General features: G+C 34.8%; 2 protein-coding genes across 2 annotated transcripts; one reads left to right on the top strand and one right to left on the bottom strand.

Moving 5' to 3' along the window:
* Positions 1–653: 653 nt before the first annotated feature.
* On the bottom strand, positions 654–8,435 carry LOC121371411 (spermatogenesis-associated protein 17-like). Its single transcript, XM_041497284.1, has 10 exons — positions 8,291–8,435; positions 5,815–5,904; positions 5,314–5,395; positions 4,856–4,906; positions 4,546–4,649; positions 3,778–3,933; positions 3,190–3,343; positions 2,825–2,973; positions 2,123–2,252; positions 654–1,617 (listed from the first exon to the last, which is right to left on the bottom strand). Exons 1-10 carry the CDS (start codon positions 8,356–8,358, stop codon positions 1,543–1,545), a joined length of 1,059 nt encoding a protein of 352 aa, XP_041353218.1. The 5' UTR covers positions 8,359–8,435; the 3' UTR covers positions 654–1,542.
* An 18-nt stretch (positions 8,436–8,453) lies between these two features.
* Positions 8,454–17,979, top strand: LOC121371410. The gene is made up of 4 exons (XM_041497283.1): positions 8,454–8,613; positions 12,834–13,273; positions 14,098–14,213; positions 15,008–17,979. Exons 1-4 carry the CDS (start codon positions 8,558–8,560, stop codon positions 15,458–15,460), a joined length of 1,065 nt encoding a protein of 354 aa, XP_041353217.1. The 5' UTR covers positions 8,454–8,557; the 3' UTR covers positions 15,461–17,979.
* Positions 17,980–18,551: the final 572 nt, after the last annotated feature.

Here is an 18,551-nt window from a genome sequence, read left to right as displayed (position 1 = left end):
ACTTTAACTCTTAGCTTGCTATAATCTCAACTGGCGACTTCACCCAAACTTTGGACCGGCCTCGGTGGCGTCGTGGCAGGCCATCGGTCTACAGGCTGGTAGGTACTGGGTTCAGATCCCAGTCGAGGCATGGGATTTTTAATCGAGATACCGACTCCAAACCCTGAGTGAGTGCTCCGCAAGGCTCAATGGGTAGGTGTAAACCACTTGCACCGACCAGTGATCCATAACTGGTTCAACAAAGGCCATGGTTTGTGCTATCCTGCCTGTGGGAAGCGCAAATAAAAGATCCCTTGCTGCCCGTCGTAAAAAAAGAGTAGCCTATGTGGCGACAGCAGGTTTCCTCTAAAAACAGTGTCAGAATGACCATATGTTTGACGTCCAATAGCCGATGATAAGATAAAAAAAATCAATGTGCTCTAGCGGCGTCGTTAAATAAAACAAACTTTACTTTTTTCACCCAAACTTTGGATTTAATGTGCTAAACAGAGGGGTCTCCAGAGGGCCATACATGCCATTTGGCAAGGAAGGAACAATATCGAATTAACATTGGATTAGCATAGGTTTATTCAGCATTACCATGAAACATGTTTACATCATAAATAGAATCTTCACTCCAGTAATCGTACACTAAGAACAACAGAACCATCACAGATCAGTCAAATTTTAATCAACACTAAAAGATTGGCACTGATATCAAGTAATTCCATACAGAAAAGCATTTCAAATATCATCTTTTGTTTTATTATCCAATAGTTTATACAAAACCTGAAATGACGAAATATGTTTTGACAACTTGTTTACATGTATAATATGTATTTACATAAATATAATAAATAATGATACTCTTTTTTCTTAAAACTTTTTTCAAGACCAGACTATTCTAATGTAAAAATGTATACTTGATGAGATAATCACAAATGTGCACAACGAACTAAGATATATAAAACACAAGTTATTTGTAGAATCTGATATGTATTATCGACAATACAAAAAATACACAATAATTTATGAAGATATAATGTATATGCTACATAAAAATATTACAGAAACAAACCAAATTAAAAAATATGTACACATTAATCACCTATCTTAACATGGTAAAAAACATACAAATCAATGATAAAACAAAAACAAGTATTAAGACAAGTGTTTGAAATTGGTATTTGTGAAGAAAAAAAACTAAAAATTAATACAATTTTATTACTACTCAACATTATTTTCAGATTTTATAAATATGTCCACACATGCTAATGGTGACTTATTAAATACTTTTTGGGGATTTAAAAAAGAAGAAAAATCAAAATTAAATATTACATATTGATGAAAACCATTAAAAAAAACTAGGTTATAGTTTCAGTAATGTCATAGCACAGATAAACATTTCATTCCAGCGTTCAAATGTCAACATTGATAAGTCACAGATTTTCCACTCTTAGAATATTAATCACATTTCATGTTAGCTGTCCAAGGAAAATGTTCCCACAAGAACTTTCAATAGCTAGGTTACATAACATGAATAATTTCATCTCTAAATCTGTTTTAAACTTGACCTTGTGAATATGTATCGTTTAGCTTGCTGAATATTGGAATTGGTGGAACAATCGTCTTGAATGACTGAAAAATAGGAAACATATAGTTGCATTATACTAAGCTACAGTATGTGTCATTCTGATGTCATAGCTTTCGGAAGTTTACGATATCATAGAGCAAAGATAGCTTTGAAAATCTGTAGTCTAGTTATTTGGTTAAAATTATGAACATACAATCAATTTTATTACCATATCAAGACAAAACGTTTAGCAATTTGATGCTACTACATGTACCTCCAAGCTATATTCAAAGACACGTATTACGTATCTCCTATTCACTTTGAAAGTAATATGTTTTCTTTTTATTTAAGCACATTTACCAAATTGCTAAAAAAAATTGTCTTAAATATATATATATATATATATATATATATATTATTACATTCACAGACACACACCTTCCCTCTATATACAACACAGACATATGCAGGAAAATAAAAGTAGTTATATTATAAGTTTACTCAAAATGCTTGTGCCTTTAGTGGCTTATCATACTTAACACTGGTTGTACAGCCATAGTGAGTACTTACCTTGGGTGTAACATGCTTGTCGGCCTGCTCTTCTCGAAAGTACTTGCTACCATATGGGAGATGGCCAAATTTGGATGTAGTGTAAAGAAGACGCTGGTATGGTTTTTCCAACTTTGAAAATGGAATAAACCTGAAAGACAATTTTTTTTTTTTTAAAGGGAAACGGTCAATAAAAACAGAAAATAATTTGTTAAACTGGAATAAACTGAGACCATCTAAATTGCTCCCCAGTAAACAACATTGATTGTAGTTATATAATACAAAGATGAGATGAGATGAGATGAGATAAGATAACGAGATAGATATACACCAGGTCCCTTGCACCCACCCACCCCACCCCCCTCCTGCGTACGGGCCTGTACACACACAAACAAATACCTCTCAAAATCGGACACATGGTAAATCAGAATTCCATCAAAACAGACATTTCACAGTCTCTTTTTTAAATAACAGAACAGAACTTCTCTAAACTGGATACCCCTTAAAATAGCATGGGTGTCCGGTTTAGAGGGGTTTCACTATAAAATCAGTTTATCAAATATAAACATAGGTTCAGACTGGCAAATACATTATATAATAAATTCACTAAAAAGACTATTTAGAACCTTTTATTTTGATCCATGTTTAGCTAACACTGGTTATAATATAGCATATAAGTATGAAATCCCTGATATTGATCTAGTTTTACACATAGACACATACTTGTCATCAATCAGCCGAGTAACCCACTCCTCGGCTTTCATCTCATCTCTTGCTTTTTCCAGCGAATAGAAGGAAGTGGATACCCGCAGTGAAGGCTGGAATGGTTTGTACCGCTGATTCTGCACCTCTTGTGGTTCGCGGAATGGCCCCTGAAAAAAAAATTCTAATGAAGTAAAAAGAACAAAATCCCACCACATATGATCTATTAATGTGGGTCTTCTTTCACTATTTTCGATCTGATATTACTGTACACTATTAATAATACAGATATATTTTTAAATAAAAATAATGTACCTTTTATACATTTTCCAAAAAGTATGACAATAATGGAGATTTTGTTTCATCTGCGCTAAAATCCTTAATACCTGTGGTTTGTTATTTAATGGTGGCAAGCTGTCTGGTCGAGGCTGGTTGTAGCTTAGCCAAGCAGGATCAAACATATAACCATCCGTCTGCTTTTTCTTCCGTCTGATAACAGGTTTCACACTCCGCAAAAGCAATTCTTCATCTGACGGATACCTGCATGGGTACAAAAAAATAAATAATATAATGATTGTTCAGATTTCATATTTGCCAACTGATCAGTACAATGTATGTTCTTGGATGTGAAGACAAAATAACCATTAAATATATTAGTCCTTGATCCACCTTGAAAAAATAATAAAAAAATATAGCTTTAATCCAACCAACTTGTAAATACAACACCACAACAACTTCTAACCATATGGTTTCCTTTTTCTGTATACCAATTAAAAAATTATTTAAAAAAAATATAAACAATATTTTGATAAAATAGTGGGCAGAGTAACAGTGATTGAACCTTTCTTCAGACAACTTGCCAGCAGATGACATAAAATTGTACAGGAAAAGTCAAATGTAAAACGAAAAAACCAAACTTAAAAAAAAACCCCACCAACAACAACATATCATCTAGTTAAAAGTTGTAAACGTACGGCTGATATGGAGAATTATAGATTCCTGGAATAACTTCTGTGCTAACGAGATAGTGAGTTTTAAATGCAGACAGTTCCTGCTGTTTCCTCAGGGCTTGCTCAGCAATCCTCTCTCTTATTTGAGCCTGTTGTTCAGCAAATTCAGTCAACTCAGTTCTAATATGAAAAAAGTAAAAACAAATTAAAACATAATTTCTTCACACATCATCATCATTAGCAATTTTATTAAAATATGATTTGTCAAAGCAGGAAAATGTATCTTTACAAAATAGATGCTGTGGTATGAACACGGATCATTTTTCCATGCAAAGTATCAGACTTCTTTACCAGGCCTTGAATTTGGCAAATTAGAGGGCAAGGCCAATTAGTTTTCAGGGCACTGGGGTATACAAGGGCACTGCGGCAAATTGCCTCATGGCCGTCATTAAATTCGAGCATTGCTTTACTACTTTTAGATTTTCTTAACCAATACATTGTGCATGGTAACAAATAAAGTTAAAAAGTTTGTTTAGTTTAACAACACCACTAGAGCACATTAATTTATTGATCATCAGCTATTGGATGTCAAACATTTGGTAATTTAGACATATAGTCTTAGAGAGGAGCAAATAGCAAGCAATCCTTTATATGCACCATTCTACACAGGATAGCACATACCACGACCTTTGATATACCCGTTGTGGTGCACTGGCTGGAACGAGATATAGTTCAATGGACCCACCAACAAATAATAATACAAAGTACAATCATAAATAAATCATCACTGACCTGAATATTTCATTCTTCACCTGCAAGGCTTCGAGGTAGCGCTTTCTGCTGTAGTAGTTTGAGATGTACTTCCTCACATAATAGCCACGCCAGACCTTCTGGATCTAGTTGTCAGTAGTAAATAAAAATAGATTAGATTGAATACAAAGAACCTAATGCTATTATTGATCATTTCATATATGCATAATTTAAATTATGACCATAATAAACTAAGTGTGAGAGAGAGAAAGAAAGATAGTGTGTGAGTGTGTGAGAGAGAGAGAGAGAGAGAGAGAGACAGGAAGAGAGACACACTGTGTACATGCATTACCTTCCAGGCCATTGTGTTGTAGAAATTCAACTTCATGATAAACACACTATTCTGAAAGAGAGCAAAATAAAATATTTTAATCGGCATTACCTCAAACACATAAACATGATGATCCCCACAACCACATAACAAGTGAAAGAAAATCTCATAACATAAAATACAATATTCCAAATCTCCAAGAAAAGGTGGGAGATAATGTGGAACAATAATAATAAATTAAATTTTTTAATTCTTCATTGCTGTATGGTGTGGGTGGTAGGATGAAGCAGCTGCATCCTCAGTGATTTTACAAACATAACTGTTTCCTTTCATTAAAATATGCCCGTTTATATATATCATGTCTAATATATGAGCCATCATCTCCATCTTACTAATTAACATGGTTGATTTTATTATCGTTTTCCATTCATATTATCTGAGAATCCTATCATAAGATATGTTAATGGAATATTAACTACCTTGACCAATATCCTGAAGTACCTTCGCCCCAAAAATCCACGCCATGCTCTCTGGACATTTGTGGCACATCTATTCAAGAATCTGCAAAATACACACCATTAAATGGTACATAAAAACTGTCACTTTATCAAAAATCAATAATAGCTACAGAAAACAGTATAATGAGAAATAATATTTTGAAAAACAAATGTTCTTATGGTATACTATATAATTCTGTCCATGACTTTTAATATATGCATCTGTTAAGTATGCACCATTCTTGTTAATACAATAACACTGAATGAAATTTAATACACAATTCCTTCATAAGATACAGAGTTGACAGATTCTCATTAACAATAAGGAGGAGTGGTAAATGGAATCAGGGCGATCTTAATATTCCAAGTCATCAAGGGAAAAAATTAGTTCATATATATAATATATGTACATGTATCCAAGAGAAAGTTCATTCTTCAAATAACTATATTTAATACATAGGCTATTCAAGATAAAGTTCATACTTCAAATAACTTCTGCTTCTTGTACCACGAAACCATGCTTGAATCCTTCGGGCGGCTAAGTACTCCAAAGTCCTCTGTTCTTCAGCTTCACTAAAAAAACCAGCCATATCACACTTTGTGTTTAAAAAGACTAGTATATCGCCACTTTGCTGTAACCTGACACATGAGTTGAAACAATACATAAATGAAATGTATTTACATATTATATACCAAGTGTGATCTTTAAAGAAAAGAAGATAAAGATAATAGTATGTTCTCAGTTTTTTACTGATTAATAAATAAATCAAATCCTGGCTCCATGCAATTATTACACCTTCATTAAAGCTAATGTTTATAACATAATCAACTAACTACTATGACAATGCAAGAGGTCAATATTTATACCCCGTCTGATGCACCTCCATAGTATGCTATTCATAGTAATGATTTTCCTGCAACGGTGGCACGAGATCTTGCACACTGTGGTGCATGTTTGTAATACATGGTAGCCTAGATGCTCTTGTGACAGGCAAAATGGGTTTTAAACTAAATCAGTCTAATGGTAGCTACACAGGTACCTTCACATGTACCAGATGAGACTATGTATTGGCATGCTTTAACAGACACAAGGTTAATATTATCAGTTATTTTGTCATACACTAGGTACAGCCATTAGAATGCCATCGCGTTTGCTATTAGTTGACCCAATTCAGTCTGAAAGAATCTATAAAAGACTTAGTGTCGAACTCCGCGGAGAATCTGTAATCAGACAACTTATTCCAATTGGCTTGGAATAGCGGTGAGAGATTTTCATAACACCCATCTATAATTGTTTTTAAACATATTTTGTTTTCATCAGTGTCATTAAATTGCATCGGTATATAATATAATATTCTTAGAAACTACCCATAAAGTTTCTGTGATGTGCTTCAAACACTGAATATCGTGATGTCAGGAGTTTGAGAATTTCAGCAAACATCGATAAATTGCTAATGCAGGTTGCATTTTATAATGAAAGTAGATGAACGATGGAGAAAAGGCTGGTTAGAACATTACCATCAAGAACATATGACGTACGTCTAGGTCAGGAAATTCCAACTGCATGCAAAACATTGATGATATTAGCCAACACATGTTTGTTTGGATTTTCTGATGAGTACAGATTTGCACAAATGATCCATTGTTTATGTTGATATTGGGTTTGCATAACCGACAGACGAACAACAAAATCGTTCGTGCCAAATTGTATGCCCTGTTTTAAGTGTTTATGTGAAAATTTCTACACATGTTAAAATGTAGCCCGAGTACTCTGACTGTAAGAGAGCTAGACGGACATTTGGACATAAACACGCTCTCATTACAGTCAGAGACCAACCTATGTCTTTTTTTGGCAATTCCTGACTACCAAACGGTAGGCAACGAGTCCCGCTCTAATACCACAACAATCCTATGTTTGACGTCAAATACCTTTACATCAATCATTTTCGAGTTAAGTGATACAAAAAAATCCACATATTAATCACTAATACACTTACTACAGAAAGAAACCCGACAGCACCCACATTCAGCTACGCTTCGTGACACTCCGTCGCAACAATTGCAAAGCTCGGCGATCTATTTCGAGACGTAGACCACGTGATCGCGCACTGGGCGATTCCGCCTTGTGCAGCAGTTACAGGGGCCATCTCATATCAAGCAAAGTTACAACATGGAAGAGTTGGCTAATGCCGTTTTGGATGAATTTGGATTTCATTACGTCATTAAACCAAAACAATTACACATTATTGATTCCATTTTGAATTTGAAGGATACATTTGGGGTGTTATCGACAGGATACGGCAAAGGTATGTGCTACGTACTGCCTCCTCTTATGAGACGACCCCTGTAACTGCTGCACAAGGCGGAATCGCCCAGTCTCGAAATAGATCGCCGAGCTTTGTAATTGTTGCGACGGAGTGTCATGAAGCGTAGCTGAATGTGGGTGCTGTCGGGTTTCTTTCTGTAGTATGTGTATTAGTGATTAATATGTGGATTTTTTGGTATCACTTAACTCGAAAATGATTGATGTAAAAGTATTTGACGTCAAACATAGGATTGTTGTGGTATTAGAGCGGGATTCGTTGCCTACCGTTTGGTAGTCAGGAATTGCCAAAAAAAGACCTAGCTTGGTCTCTGACTGTAATGAGAGCGTGTTTATGTCCAAATGTCCGTCTAGCTCTCTTACAGTCAGAGTACTCGGGCTAGTTAAAATGTTACAGACGTTTCTTTACTTTTCCCACACAAGTAGACAAGGTACAAAATCTTCAAATATGCTTACTGTTGTGCGTATTCAACGCATCCACCGAAACAAGCTCCCACCAAAATAGGACAACTGACGAGTCTTTCGAGTGCATTTACTATGATTTTTTTTTTTTTTTTAAAGACATGACTAAATGGAATACTAGTAAGTGGAAATTTATAACATACACAGACTGTCTGCAAAACAAGGTGTACTCACTTTTTTAAAAGATAAGATTCTTCGACAATGCCATCAATTTGTTTTTGCAATCGCACCATAGCCGCCATTGCTCAATTTGCTGTTGATTTCCGTTGTCAAGAGAGAACTATTTCCGGTTCCGTTGTTAAGTAGTCTTGGTCAATATGGTACTTTTGTATTTTAATAATCGAGATTGTCACTTTGGTAACTACGTGTCAACAATATGGCGGCACACTCCAGTAACAAACTAGTAAATACAGATTAAAAACCTTTAAAAAACCCAGCACAATGGCAGTTTATATGCCCCCAATTGCCAGAAAAAAGAGAGTGCCACAAAAGTACAAGTACGTATTTCTCTATTGTTATGTATATATTATTTAAAATGGTAGGACTTTCCTTTGGCACTGTCACGTAGCGTAGGCTATAATAAAGAACATTATAAATACTTATCATAGAGTTAGGGTTAAGGTTAGGGTTAGTGACAGTGCCAAAGGAAAGTCCTTCCTTTAAAATATTTGGTGCACGTTATAGCTTAATATTAAGGAAAACACATTAACATTTGAAGCTGGGTTTGGTGTGTTTGGTTTTGTCAAAACATAGCACGTTTTATGTAATCTGTTACTATATTTGTTGTTCCCATTAGCACAGATGTGTGTTTTGTCGTATTGGATTCAATGCATTTCTTTTTAGAATGCCATATTTCACAGACCCAGCTCCGATTTGTTTTAGGCCTATTGTCCGAACCAAATTGTTAACAACTACGAAAAATTACTCTCCTACCTTTAATTGCCGTTAAATTTCCTCCAAAGTTTGTCCAGACATAAATCTTGAAAAAACCATTATAATGACACAGATTCCACATACCAGATGATAACCAAGTCACCTATATCGACTTCGCTGAGAGTGCATAGGGAAAAAGCATGTCATTTTGTATCAGCTGCCATTTTGACTTTTTATGGAATATTCTTCAAGAGGGGTGAAAGGATAGGACTTAATCTAACAACATCATAACATGTTATGATATAAAAGTAAACGTGATGACGTCATATTATTATTATTACTATTATTATTATTTTAATGATACCACTAGAGATCATCGATTTCATAGTAATTGTGTCACATACTTTGGAGGCTTTCACCCCTCTTGAAGAGTATTCCATAAACAAGCAACATGGCAGACGGCAGAAAACTGCATGTATTTTTCCCTATGCAATCTCAGCGAAGACAATATCGGCGACATCGTTGCAGTCTCGTGTGTGGAATCTGTATATTTGTAGTGGTTTTTTTGCCATTTGTGTCTGGACAAACTTTGGAGGAAATCTAACGGCAATTAAAGGTAGGAGAGTAATTTTTTGTAGTTGTTAACAATTTGGTTCGGACAATAACGTTTGAACCAAATTTTTAACAACTACGATAAATTACTCTCCTACTTTTAATTACCATTAAATTTCCCCCAAATGTTGTCCAGACATAAGTTGTGAAAAAACCTATTACAGTGACACAGATTCCACAGATCGCATAGGCCAAAATACATGCAGTTTTCTGCCGTCTGCCATTTTGCTTTTTTATGGAATACTTTTCAAGAGGGGTGAAAGCCTCCAAAGTATGTGACATAATTAATATAAAATCAGTTCTCTAGTGATATCTTTAAACAAATTAAGATGACATCATCAAGTTTGCTTTTATATCGTAACATGTTGACGTTGTTTGAAAAAGTCATATCGTTTCACCCCTCTTAGAGAGTATTCCATAAAAAGTCAAAATGGCAGCCGGCACAAAATTATATGCTTTTTGCCCTATGCGATGTCAGCAAAGTCGATATAGGTGACATAGTTATCATCTAGTATGTGGCATCTGTGTCATTGTAATAGTTTTTTCAAGATTTCTGCCTGGACAAAATGTGGGTAAAATCTAACGAAAAATAAAGGTAAGAGAGCAGTTTATCGTAGTTGTTAACATTTTGGTTCGGACTAAGTCCCAACCAAATTGTTAACAACTACGATAAATTACTCTCCTACCTTTAATTACTGTTACATTTCCCCCAAATTTTGTCCAGACACAAGTTGTTCAAAAACTATACTCTTCAAAAGAAGAAACGCAAAACCACATTGTCGTAACATTTGGAGAATTGATTTAATTATTGAATGGTGAGTCCGATAATTACCAAATTTTGCAGGATTGTTCACAATTCACTCTAGTCCATTGTGAGTAAGTGATAGGACACACCACCAAGGTCAAGGTCATCTGGAGTCAATACCGGGTGTGGCCTCCGCGTGTGTTGACAACTGCCTGGCACCGCCTGCCCATTGAAGCAACCAGAGTACGGATGACGTCCCGGGGGATGGTGGCCCACTCGGCCTGCAAGGCTGCTGCCAGCTCGGGCAGGGTCTGGGGCTGTGGTTGTCGCTGTCGGTCCAACTCGTCCCATAGATGCTCAATTGGGTTCAAATCCGGTGATGTCGATGGCCAAGGAAGGACATTAATGTTGTTGTTCTGTAGGAAAGCCGTTGTGAGACGTGCTGTGTGAGGCCTGGCGTTGTCATGTTGGAACACTGCGTTGGCGTTGGCCATAACTGGAACGATGTGTGGCCGGAGGATCTGGTCAATGTAGCCCTGTGCATTCAGGTTGCCCTGCACGTGGACCAGGTCAGTTCTGCCAGTGTGTGAGATGGCTGCCCACACCATGACACTACCCCCGCCGAATCTGTCCACTTCCTGCACGCAGTTTGCCGCATAACGTTCACCACGACGCCTATACACGCGACATCTTCCATCATGACGTCGGAGCAGAAATCGGGACTCGTCACTGAACCACACCTGTCTCCATCGCAGTTGAGGCCATTGTCGATGAATCTGGCACCACTGCAGTCGGAGTCGACGGTGTTGTGGTGTTAAGATGACACCTCGAACTGGACGTCTGGCACGAATTCCTACCTCACGTAGGCGGTTCCGTACGGTCTGGTCGGATATCCTGCGCAAACCTGGTATTGCTGCGGCTGTGGAGGTGGCAGTAGTCAATCGTTCCCGAAGGTGGCGTACCCGGATGTAGCGGTCCTGCCCGGGGGTAGTGACCCGTGGTCGACCGGATCTAGGGAGGTCACGTGTTGATCCATGTTGCTGGTAACGGTCCCACAGTCTGGAGATGGTGCTTGGGGACACATGGAATGCCCTGGCAACGGCCGTTCTGGATTCGCCTGCGTCTAGTCGGCCGATGGCATTGTTTCTCTGCGGTTCACTGAGACGTGGCATGTCCTGGATTGTCAACTGTCGGCCAGATACAGAGGCCAGGCAAGCGAACACCCTGCACTTTTATGCTGTCGGTGTTCATGTTGCACGTGCAGACAACGCACGTGCAGACAACGCACGTGCAGTGGTGACATGGTTTGCACGTGGCTGCGTTTTTGCGAATATTCACATTTTGGAACTTTATTGTACAGTAGCTGCGTTTTATCGAATGTAACCGTGGGAATGTGTTTGGGACATGCAATGACCTTATATTCACAAAGCATGAACCGGTAGGAAACATAAAATCGGAGTTATAACCCATTTGTACCCTTTTGCGTTTCTTTTTTTGAAGAGTATATAACAGTGACACAGATTCCATATATGAGACTCTAACGATGTCGCCAGTATAGACTTCGCCGAGATAGCATAGGGCAAAATACATACAGTTTTCTTCTATCTGCCATTTTGCTATTTTATGGAATACTCTTCAAGAGGGGTGAAAGCCTCCAAAGTATGTGGCATAATTAATATAAAATAAATGATCTCTAGTGGTATCTTTAAACAAACAATAAAAATAAAATTAATATGACATCATCACGTTTGTTTTTATATCATAACATGTTATGACGTTGTCATATTAAGTCATATCCTTTCACCCCTCTTGGAGAATATTCCATAAATAATCAAAATGGCAGACGACACAAAATTACATGCTTTTTGCCCTATGCGATCTCAATTATGTCGATATAGCTGACATGGTTATCATCTAGTATGTGGAATCTGTGTCATTATAATTGTTTTTTCAAGATTTCTGTCTGGACAAAATGTGGGTAAAATTTAACGAAAAATAAAAGTAGGAGAGCAATTTATTGTAGTTGTCAACATTTTGGTTCAGAATTTAACTCATACCAGCCTCCATTTTATGTATTTCCCAAAATATTATTTCAGTTCTGTGCCTAAATCAGATATACAGTTTCCTATATCGGATGCCATAGACCTTTAGTTTGAGAAACTTTTTCTCATGACATTAAATTTATATGCGAGTGACAAGTACAACGATGTAACAAGAAACTAACATCCCTATCTAAAACATAGAGTATGTTGGTTTCGAATAGGGTTGACAAGTTTTTTTCATATAGACTGGACTTTATTCTTTGTGTTTAGGAACAGTGCAAGTGGTTAGATAATAGGTTTGGTTTAAATTAGTTAATTAAATATTTTTTATCAATGTTGCTAGAATATACAATATATAAGTATTCTGTAGAATGAAAATCCGTGATAATTTAATTTTTAATTTTGTATTTTAAACATTTTATTTTTAATAAATCTATTATTTCAGCCCAGACACTTTTCGTGTGATAAGTGTGGAAGCCGAGGAAGTACATCCAAGGTTCTCACCACCTGTTATTAAACCAGTATATGAAAAAGACACCTTACCAACCAGAAAACTCCTTCCAGATATTCCAATTCGACAGACACGAACTGTAGTTAAATCAATTTCAGACTTCCGAGCACATAATCCCCAGCCAAGAAACTGTGGCTTTCTGTGCCATAATGTTCGACTGTTGAATGAACCCATAGCAACTGTGACAACAAGGGATACTCAAGAGGATGAGTGTAACTGGTGGCCACATCGAATATCCAATGAGCCTCATCATATACCAGAGCACACACTAGATTCAACTTATCGAGATGATTTTGTTTATGAATCGGAGAAGGTGCCACCTGGATCAAACAGACATCTTGCAAATCCAAACAAAGATCCAGCTTTGGGAGCAGGTAACAACTGAATATACTAAAACCACAAAAACAACTGAATATATAAAAACCACAAAAACAACTGAATATATAAAAACACAAAAACAACTGAATATACAAAAAACACAAAAAGAACTGAATATCCAACAACAAAAAACTGAATATACATGTAATATGAATTTAAAGAGTTGCCCACAAACATTTTCAAATTTCAGTTTCAACTATTTTTGGAATTTTGTTTGGTTGTTACCAAGCAATCCAAGGCAGCGTAAAATTAAAATAACAATTACCGGGTAATACTGGTGTTAGGTTCTACCTTAAAATTATTTGTAATTTTTAAGTTAAAAGACAAAAAATACTTTAGTTTTTTTTCACTCTTCCATAATAAATCATTAAACAAGGGATAGCCTCATATAATGTCCTGGTAATGTGATTGACAAAAAAAAAGAAAAAAAAGAAGAGTTTTGAAGAACTGAAAAAAATCTACTGTTATTGTACATGTATTCATGAACCACATTTTTATTTATTATGTATTCTATTTTATACTCGTATTGTCTAATCTTTTTTAGCAGATAAACTTGACATATTTAGCACTTGTTCCATAACATTTGTAATGTCCAACAGACAATAGTTAATAATGCAGTTAATGTATACAATTATATGGCTTATACATATATACTGCAAATATAATGATCCAAGGTGCAATTATAAATATGGATGAAAACAAAATCAACTATGGGTGGGGTTTGTTTTTGTGTTTTTTTAATTGATCTTAAATATACGGCAATAATACTAGTAATAATAAGCTTTAAAGTGTATTGACTGTTAATTTTCCCCTATTTCAGTCCCAGTCAACTTTTTAAAAGGAAGAGATGGAAAGCAGCGTTTCTTCAAAGAGGATATATCCTTTCAGCATATCTACAACAGCAGGGCTGATCCAAATTATCCATTTGGTTTAAGGGTACCAAGCTTATATTTTAACCCAAATACTAAAAATACATATCAGGGAACATTTTGTTCAGTATCACATCCCGATTCGCCACGCAAATTTCAGAGATCGCTATTCAATTCTAAAATTTTAAACAGTAGATGGTACTCAATTTTCTACTATCATAAACTATTGCAAATAAAAATTTTGAAGACAAAAAAGTTTCTTGCAGATGTACTCCCCCCCCCCCCCCCCGTCTCTGTCTCTCTCTGTCCCCGTCTGTCTCTTTCTCACACTGTAATTTGTAATTGAACTACACTGTATATTAATTTTGTTAACTTTGTTTTATCTGAAAGTTGCATAATGGTAGCTTTCTGCCAAAATAATTTATTAACTTTTTCTTTGAAATTTAAGCATACCTTCAGCTATATGCCTATTACAAGATTTTTTTTCTTGTTGTAATAACCACAAGCCCCCCCCCCCCCCCCCCCCCCCCCCTGTGTTATTAGAGAATCTTTAGAGGACTGACAGAATTGGGTGCATTCAGATGAGCAACCATTTTATAACTTTATAAATGCCAGGTGTGTGTGTGTTTGTGGTGTTAAACAACATTCCTTTCCATTTAAAAACTTTTTATATGTGAATTCTTGTTGCATATAAATTGCATTAAGGCACACACTCAGTGCATGTTTGTAAGAAAGTGAATAACGTCCATCTTTAATCTGTTACAGTGTTAACTGTATATGCCACTTGTTTCTAAATAATAATACATCTATATTATTATTCTATGAAATTAGAACTGATCTTTCTTTTTGTTCTTTCTTTAGCGTGAAGGTGCCTTTGTATGGAAACAAATGTCACCTGCACAGCGTCAGATGTTTATTGAGTATCATGAGAAGATTAACGAGTACTGCAAGACAGATATTCCATCTCAAAGAAACAGGCAAGATTTTGAAGAGGTGACAGAAACAAAATATGTTTCCCCAAGGCCATCGAACAAGTCGGGAAACAATTCAGTAAGATTGTCTGTATCCGAGATGTCGATTCCATACCACAAAAAGATGACCCCTGCAGCTACTCCAACAGTGGCAGCCAGTACAGGTGACCTACAGCACAACTCACCACAAGAATCCATATTTTATGAAAAAGACATTGCTACACAGACATCACCCAACCATTCAGGTGGACCATCACCATCAACAATCCAGCCAAATGTTCCCTGTGATACACAAACGGAAAATTCAAAACCACCTGACGATATTCCTTCTAGGACTGAATAGGCTTGGTTACTAGTCACAGTGCAAATACATACATATCTTTTTTATTATAATGGATTATGTTTAATAAAATAAAGATACATTTTTAAAATTAATATCCTATGTGGAATGAAATTTAGCATTAATAAAATATCAATGATTATTTGTAATTTCGTAAAATCCCCCTAAAACAAAAATATTTCTTTGTAATCTCCCCAAAAAACAAAAGCAAATATATCTGTAATCTCCAAATTACTAACAGCTTATCCAGCAGTTCTCTATTGTCGTTATGGTATACATTTTTTATGCATCCAAACTTGTATCACTGTGACTTTAATTGCATGGTTGAATGTACCTGCCAGTATACCAAAAGGTGACGGCAGTACTAACATTAACACTACTAACTTATGACATAACAAATCGTATATAAAACTGTTACTTAATTCCCAGGTTGTATTTGCTGATGTGAAAGATTAATTAGTTTGGAGTATTATGTGTTGTGTGTTTTTAATTGTTTAAAATGTTTTTTGGTAGATGAAATGTTAAAAAAAAATAAAGATACTATTTCATTAAATTACACAGAGAATAATACTGAGCCAATTGCCAGTGATTATTAAATTAAATGAGTACACTATGTGCAAGTCATATTAGAGATTGTATACAAAACATATTTTAGTTTATTCACTTTTTATGGATGAGAAAGAAAAATGTGTTTGTTTATTTGAAGAAGAATAATAAACCCCCCCAGACCTTTGAATAACACAACACAATTGCAGTAATAAAAAAAGAAGATGATGATAATGTTCTATTTAAAATGTGTTAAGTCCATTTCAGTTTACCTAATCATGTTACAACAACCCAACACAATAGTATGCTGCTGATTTCACAGTTGCCCTATTAGTGTTGTATTTTGCCATCAGGGTAATACCATCATTTTTTGCCTCATGTATTTGTCCATAGCAAATTGATGTTGCTCAACAATTATGTATCAACAGATATTTCAATTATGGTTAACAAACAATTTGTCTTTTGTTTAATCTGGACTCATTGTTTTGTACTCAGCTTAGTTATATATCTGTATGAATACAGACTTGTTAAGAATCTTTCAAGTATTTTGTTTTTGTCTTAGATTTGTTACATAAATTGTGCTCTTTAAAATCTCTTTGAAAGCCTTGGATTTCATAAGCTGACATTTAAAAGCACTCCATACTTAGTGAAGTCTCCAGACTTTAATTACATGCTGTTTGTATAATTTTTGAGAAAGACTTTACTAAAGCCGTGAGTTTGGATTTCATAATTTTATAAGCAGAGGAAAAGGACGTGCTAGTAACAAAAGATAAAGAAAATAAAAATGTATTCATGTGATTGTTAAAATGGAGGCATCTGTTCATCTGTCAAAATAATCAACTTGTGTAGTCAGCAATCAGTATTATCTTAATCTAGTGACTGATCTGTTGATACATAATTGTAACCATTTTGGTTTTTACATTTAATATATAATTCAGTAGTGTGTACTAATCACACCATATATCTTTACATTATGTTTACATAAAATATATTTTATATTTCATATACATAGCTTAATATGTGTTTTTTTTATATTTTATATTAAGTTTTATAAAATTGTAAGTCTACTGTTAAAACAGGAATACTTATGAGAACCCTAACCTTTGAATATAAATAATCTGATTTATGTAGAGCAATGCTCATAAATAAAAAGTATCGGTTACAAACTGTATAACCTATTTAATGCAGCAAATCAATTTTATCCTAATAGTTTTTACTGATATTCACCCAAAATTAAAACAAAACTCATTTTTATAACAAATAGTACAACTATTTAATAGTTAGAAAAATGTATAGATTTTGTTTTCTTGTTGATGTAATGCATCTTTGTTAATGTTATATTTTGGGTTTTATTAAAAGATAATATCCAGTTTTTACTAATGATGTTATTCAGTATTTCAATGTTATGGAAAAAAAAGAAGACAAGTTGGTTTGACATTTAAATTCCTGTTTTATACCTTGTTTTCATTTTGTTAACCATGTACATAATGTATAAAATAGTGTGCTGTGATATGCTGATAAAGTATTAAGTGCTTATAAGTGTCTAGGTTTTTTAAATACCTGCTTAAGCTCTAAAATCAAATGTATATATAATATGATGTATTTTTTAAATTACACTTTGATATTTTTATGTTTGTCTCATGTTCCACATGTTGGAATGTTACAGGATAAATAAAATAACGGATATAGAGTGCTGTGATATGCTCACTTGAGTATTAGGTGGATAAACCATCCTCATAAATATTATGTTGTTGTTCGTTTAAATAACTGTGTTAACAAATTTAAGTTGAGCTTTGATGTTTTTACCTACTTTTTGTCTCATGTTCCATACACAAGAATTCTGAAGGATAAACAAGATGTCTCAGTGATAAAAAGGGTCAATGTATTCCATTTAATTTGTTACCGTGCTTATACATGTATATACTTTTTCATTTATACGTTTGTAGTATGAAATACAACAATATATATTAGTATTATTTGATACTTCATCTTCGATTTTGATATGAACTTATCCTATTAAAATATTTGCCAAAAAATGTGTCATGTTATTATAAATGGATTCTTTGCATTTAAGGATATGCCAGGAAGGAATCCAAGACATAATCCCTCCCCACATGAAATTAAATGCCAGTCATTTGCCCTGATAAAATAAGAACAGTCACATAACCCACATAATGTATTTCTAGGTTTTTAAAAAGCATACAGCCCACAGGCAATACACAGGAAATTATGATAATTATCAAATACATTATTCCACTTTACTGGAAACAAAGAACTGTTTTTTTCCCTTGTTTTCTGGGTTAAGAAAAACAATTTTGTATCTATGGATGAATCATTTATTTTATTCAGTGTCTTTAGGGTATTATTCAGACATTCCTTAAATATATGTACAAATACAAATATGTATTGTAAAATTTTAATTATTGATGGTATCCATAATTAAGAAACGAACAAGGCTTACTATCGGTAATAATTTTGGTTTCTTTGGTCATAAAAATATATTCATCATGTAATGTTAAATTAACATATAATAAAAACATGTTCTTAC

This window comes from Gigantopelta aegis, chromosome 4 (assembly GCF_016097555.1).
Source record: "Gigantopelta aegis isolate Gae_Host chromosome 4, Gae_host_genome, whole genome shotgun sequence".
Classification (NCBI taxonomy): domain Eukaryota; kingdom Metazoa; phylum Mollusca; class Gastropoda; order Neomphalida; family Peltospiridae; genus Gigantopelta; species Gigantopelta aegis.
Note: the sequence above shows the minus strand (reverse complement) of the source record. Positions and strands in the feature narration are given on the sequence as shown.